This window comes from Citrus clementina, unplaced genomic scaffold (genome assembly GCF_000493195.1).
Source record: "Citrus clementina cultivar Clemenules unplaced genomic scaffold, Citrus_clementina_v1.0 scaffold_9, whole genome shotgun sequence".
Taxonomy (NCBI): Eukaryota; Viridiplantae; Streptophyta; class Magnoliopsida; order Sapindales; family Rutaceae; genus Citrus; species Citrus x clementina.
Genome location: NW_006261964.1, coordinates 23711199 through 23717866, shown reverse-complemented (window position 1 = coordinate 23717866; position 6668 = coordinate 23711199). Strand labels below are relative to the sequence as shown.

Below are 6668 nucleotides of genomic sequence, written 5' to 3'. Positions count from 1 at the left end.
CTAGGTTTCCCAGGCTCTTCAATGTCTAAATCATGTATTTTATTTTTCCATTATTTGATTCGAGGATATCGATTGCCCACCTGGGATTGTTACTTGTAATATCAATAAATTAACTAGTAAAGATCATTTATTGTGTTTAATTTCCTGATTTTCCCAAGAAATGAACACCCTAAGATTTCAATACTCCCCCGAGATTCAATCAAGAGTAACTGAAAAATCAAGGAATAATAGATCAAACAACAAAGAAAACAAGGGATAAAAATACTTAAGTAATTTAGCAACCAGAGGTGCTTACATGCACTAGTGAACAAGATCAAATGCTTTCACTAAACAAGAATCAAAGTTTACAGACAGTGGCATAACTACTCTTATGCCTTGTGTTGACCAAAATTTTTGAAACTTTTTTAATTCTATGAAAATTTTCTAAATATTAAGTAAAAAGTAAGAGTTAAGAAAAATATTAATCGTCAACATCTACTAAACTTTGAAAACACATTAATTCCCCGTCTACTTTATAGTCCTTACTATTTTACTATTTATTTATAGAAAAAGTAAATTATCTAACTTTTTTCCTTCCATCAAAGAGATGTAATTATATCTCAACATCTTGAGACTTGAAATTGGGATTTTCGTCTTCTATTTCTTTTTTTTAAGTTTATTTCACATAATACAGCTAAACGAACTATTCAACTTTAAGTTCTTTGATTCTTTCCCACAAGGGGCAAAGCCACCAACTATACCTAAAGATTCAAGAAGGTAAAGTTGGTACAGAATGAAACAATGTAAAGGAAGTTTAATTTTAATAAATGATTGAATTAGATAGTATAATATACAATTATTTTGTACTCTCTTCAATCTCATTGGTAACCCCAAATTAAAATCCTCACTCCACCCGTGACTGCAGAGCTATAGAGCTCTTTACAAAGAACAAAATGCGACTAAGAATTCTCTCTACAACTTTCTCTAGGCTCACGAAGCGATCTGCAAATTATGCTCATCAATTAGCCTTACAAAAGTTGTTTTTAGCAAACCCAGGGAACATCGGCTCCTTCTAACTAACTTCTAACTACTTTTGGGCCCACATTCTAAGCTTCTCACTTGCTCAGCGCATGCAACTTAAGTTAGCAAGAAAAGATGGATCACTAATTTAACTCCGAAAACATATGCATTGTCGTCCGCTTATAAACGACATTCCGGTCACTAACTTTAACTCTGAACGTCTTATCGGGGTCTTCGAGTTCTTGTCCAAATCTCTCTTTTCCTTCTACATTGAACTACTGACAATGGTGTGTGTATTGAAATTAAATCACTATCAAATTCTATATTGGCAAAGGAATTCCACTTGAAGGATTATTTTTTTCTTTAATCTACTGTTTAAATAATATGATCTCACCAGTTGTTTTATTTTTTTATTGTTGTCTACATGAAAATAAATTAAATTAGAAAATAAATATTTTATTTTCTCCAAAAAAATATATTTCTTCCTCTCTCTCATTTCTCAAATCCACAAATTGAGATACTATCGTAATTATAGCAATTTTGATCTGATATTATTTGAAATTAATTTAAGAAAGATTAATTGATGATGAAAGTGAATATGAAATATTATTACTGTATATTCTTCATATTATTTACACAAAGAATGAGCCTACATATAGGCTTTACATGAAACTAAAATAAGAAACTGAACAAATACAAATACAAATTCTTGCTCAACATATCTTGGGAATTAACGAATATTGATTGGATGAGTGATTCTTGCTTAACACCCCCCTCAAACTCAAGATGGTGTCGTAGAAGTAAGCTTGAGTTTGCAAACGAGGTCATCAGCTCGGTAAAAAAGACTTGGTAAAAAGATCAATTGTATTATCTCGAGAGGACACAAATTGAAGCTTTATGGTACCTTGGGCGTAATGTTGGCGAATAAAATGACAATCTATCTCTATGTGTTTAGTGTGCTCATGGGAGACATCATTGTGAGTGATTTCAATGGCAATTGTATTTTCACAGTAAAGAGATGTAGCTACATTATGAGTAACTCCCATGTCCCTTAGTAATCGACGAAGCCAAACAATCTCTTGAGCCGCATTAGCAAGTGCCTGATACTCAGCATCAACAATAGACAAAGTAACTGACACAACTTAAAAGTAAATTTTAACTCCCAAGTATAAGAGTGTCTTGTTGTATTATAACTCGGTGAGTCCGAGGTCGATCCACAGAGAAAAGATTTAATTAGTTTATTTTATTTTATCTAAAAATTGAAATTAAAACTTGAATATAAACAACTTAATTTAAATGAAACTATGGAATTGAACTAGTTAGGGTTATGGATCCACTCTTAGAAATAAATAAAACTTAATAAATTCTTTTTGCCAATTTGTTTTAGATTTATTACCCAAAAGATTAATTATACAAATTATTATTATTTTTCCTTTAATTTTATGATGGATTAAGTATTTATTGTGCCAAAATTTAATTTGTCTACAATAAGTCAAAATACCATTTCACCATGCCTTATATTAAGATCTTAAGAATTTATTGTGCCAAATTCATTTGTTTGTCTACAATAAATCAAATTTTCAAAATATAAAACATGTATAAAATTAAATAGAAAATAATTTAATTTATAAAATTAAACATAGAATTTGATTAAATCATATTTATTTCTAAGAGTTTCACCTTCCCCTAACTAATATTATTTAGTTAAGCATAATTAAAATAAAAAGAAGTAGTAAAATTGAATTACTTATAATTAAAAGAAATAAAAACAACTAAAATTGGAAATAAAACTAATTTTATTAATGAAAATAATTATACAAAATATTAAAACACACCTGGAAATCAAGATTACAAGGAGATGGAGAGAATTTGAGAAGAAGAGAGTTGTAGAGAGATGATTAAAACATAAAAATGAGGCCTTATTTATAGAAAAATAAATTCATAATCCAGTGCTTTGCGGTCCATCATAGGCTTCATGCATGTGCTCCTCACAACCCTTAGATCAAGATCCAATGGCTGGTCAAACTTCAAAAGTCAACATCACACATGGCATCATTTGACTCGTCCGATTTGCCCAAAGAACGGTTGAGATTTGACGGGTTAATGGGTGGATCGGGTCGACCCGAATACAAAGATTCGGATCCTCCAACTTGCTTCACCAACCATTGCCACGTGGCACAATCATGGCCATTGAATCATGAACGGTTGAGATTTAGTCAAGATTGCCAGTTATCCCATGCACTCATCTATTGTAAGCTCATTTCATCATCCAATCAATGCTCGGTCAACAGGAAAAGTCAACTTTTTTTACACAAGCCCAATTTTAAGCCGATCTTGACTGATCTTAAGGTTTTCGGACCTCCGGAATCCAAATTTAACCTCCGTTTATTTGTTTGGAGCCTCGAAGTACGTGAAATTAATAATTTTCCTAATAAACACATAAAAATACACAAAATTAAATATATTTAAAACATAATTAATAATTCATAATATATTACATAAACACAAATATAAATTATAACATAAGCATAAAATAACATATTATCGCTTGATAATTAAATAATTTTTAATACTAATCACACCCCCCAACCAGCTTATTGCTAGCCCTCTAGCAATTAAAGCGTTATATTAAGATTTATAAAATTCACATGCAAGTTAATAGTTGTTCATCTATCCTCTAAATTACCAAATAAATGAACTCTCCCAAATTCCTTTACCACATTGATGTTCACTCATTATCCAGAATATCATCAAACCTTCTTTTGTGCTCAGGTAATTAACACAATACTTATGGGGCTTCATTAAAAGAAAAACAACATTTTCGTTCTAAAATTCATTAGAAATTATATCTTTAGGCAATAGATTATTCACACATTTTTTTTTTATATTACATTTCTAACCCGTTTAGCGAGCTTTAGGTCAGTGACTCCCAGACCAGTTGGCCTTAGGGCACTAGGTGTTGAAGCACCCCTACGGACTTAATTACTCGGGTTTCTAATAAACAAACAATATATCTATTACCCATGTAGCGAGCTTTAGGCCAGTGACTCCCAGACCAGTTGACCTTAGGGCACTAGGTGTTGAAGCACCCCTATGGACTTAATTACTCGGGTTTCTAGATATAACAAAATTAAAAACATTTTTTTTCTTTTTTCTTTTTTTTTTGATTTTTTGATTTTTTGATTTTTTTTTTTTTTTTTTGCACTTTCTACTACCTTAGATACTATTCCTAATAAATCAAAAGAACTAAATGCTGTAAAATTTTAACTTACAACCCACTAGTATGTGTCATAATGTGTGTGTGAAGAATGATTCAATAATACCTGTTAAATGAGTAAACAATTAAATAACTTAATAACTAAGTGGAGAGTTCACAAATTTGAGTAATTCAAAGAAAAGGGAACAAAAACAACTTACTATGAATCTCAAAATCAAAATATAATACAACAAGACTATTAGGATGCGTCTCAAAAGTCGTGACTCTTTACACGGCCATCCTAGACAAAAAACAATTTTTTTTTTGGTTTTTTTTTTTAACAAAGAAAAGAAAAGAGAAAAGAGAAATACAACACACATATTTAAAACATACGTCAATTATCCCCACCCCACGACCTAATCTAAATATTATCTTAACATTTTATAATTTTACAGATATGCAAAAAAATAAAAATAAATAAATAAATAAAAATAAAAGAGAATAATAAAAGAAGAAGAAGAAGAGATCTCACCTGAACTTGATGCAGAAGCTTAAAAGTAGATAACAAAGATGAAGAAAAAGTCAATTTTTGTTTTTTTTTAACAACACTCTTAAAATTAAGAAGATGCGTTTCTAGAGAGACTACATTCTCTATATCCTGCCATCTTCGACTCAAATTTGTCCTAAGTTAGTCTTTACAGAAAAAAAAATGTTTTTTTTTTGTTTTTTTTTTGTAAACACATAACCAGGACCAAGACATTCCACAATTATCAACTATTCCCTCCCCCCAACCTGAAAAAGACATTGTCCTCAATGTTTTAAAAGGAAAGAGAAAGAGTGTAGAAGACATCACATGAACACTACAACAGAAAATATTTACAAACGGAGAGTTAAATCTAAATCGCACTTCTTGTTACTGCTACTGTTACCGTTACCGTCATTAGTCGACCAATTCAGTGCAACAGTCTGTGGATCTGGCTCTGGTGTATAAGCTTGCAAAAGATCAAGTAACTCATTAGCAGTAGAAGCAGAGATAAAGAGTTTTTTTACAGAATGTGGAACAAAATGATTCTTTATTGCATGGTTAATAAAAGTTAGCAAGCCGTCATAAAAATTATTAACATTTAACAAACCGATGGGTTTTTGATGAATGTTCAAGTGGGCCCAAGATGCAAATGTAATTAGTGCCTCAAAAGTTGCAAGATCTCCTGGCAAGAAAATAAAAGCATCAGCATGATTCATCATTTCAGATATTCTCTCTTGCATACTTGATACCACTAATTCTTCTCCAATTGGTGGGCCAGACATGCACACTAGCGGTTTCATGGGTTTTGGGATAATGCCGAGTACTTGGCTTCCTCTGGTAAAAACAGCTTCTGAGACAAGTCTTGATAACCCTCGTTCACCTCCTCCATATACAAGATGCAGTTTCCTCTCTGCTATGACACGACCAAGATCTACAGCTGCCTGAACGAACTCTTTGTACTTTCCATAGTGAAACCCAGAAAGCACACAAATGTTTTTGAATTGTTTACTCGAAGATGATGCCATTGGACTAATTTTTCAAAAACAAGTTGTGAGTGTTTGAAAAATGAGCTCATATTTAAAGATCTTGGTAACATAAATAATGAGAAACAGCTGTAAATGGGTTGGCAATATTTGTCAAATGACGAGTAAAGCTCGTGGCTCAATAATTCAAAAACAAACAGTAAAAAGAAAGTAATGATTAGAAAAAGCAAACAGTAAAAGAAAACCAAATATTTATTAAATACAAAATCACATCGCTAATGCAATAATGCAAATGATAAAATAACAGTAAAGTAAAATAACAGTGAAGTGAAAGGATATTTACTGGTAGTTGTGATTGTGGCTCACATCTTCCTCTGGTTTTACGTCCAGTAACGGCTTGAACGCCCTCTATGGGTCGAGGATCGGCTTCCCATCCAGTTTTCTTATAAACTGGCAAACAGGGTCTTTTTGAGTCAGATTCCCAAGACTTAACTGTGCACTTTGTTTTTGGAATAGTATCCACAAATTGTAAATCTCACGTTGCACAATTCCGCTTCGATGCGTCTCAAGAGATCGTAAGATATCATCCAACGATTCTTTACTCATGCCATCTTTAACGAATTTAATTTTATCTTCACGAGTATCAGAAACCATTCCTAAAGATTTACAATCTGGTCGTTTGCAACCAAGTCTCACACAGTTATGACATTTTGAGCCAAGTCGTTTAGCTCTCCTTTTCTTAACAAACGTACTTTTACCAAAACCAGGCATGTAAGAAACAAATTGACCAGAAAACTCACCTGCTAATCGGACCTTTGCTTCAATTAACCAACGAATGTCAAAAAGAAATGCCATTTGATCATTAACAAACGCAGTCGTTCACAACGAGCTTTGTAAATTTTCCTGAGGGCATTCTGAAGGAGAAAGGGAAAATGCTTAAGGAATTAATGTTGTATTTCTTCCA

General features: G+C 32.0%; 1 protein-coding gene across 1 annotated transcript in view; it reads right to left on the bottom strand.

The window, feature by feature from the left end:
- Positions 1–6112: 6112 nt before the first annotated feature.
- The window catches only part of LOC112100001, a 7008-nt gene continuing 6452 nt past the window's right edge, over positions 6113–6668 (bottom strand). Inside the window, 2 exon segments of the mRNA XM_024187568.1 lie at positions 6113–6562; positions 6565–6618. Of these exon segments, the coding sequence (XP_024043336.1) occupies positions 6113–6562; positions 6565–6618 (504 nt within the window).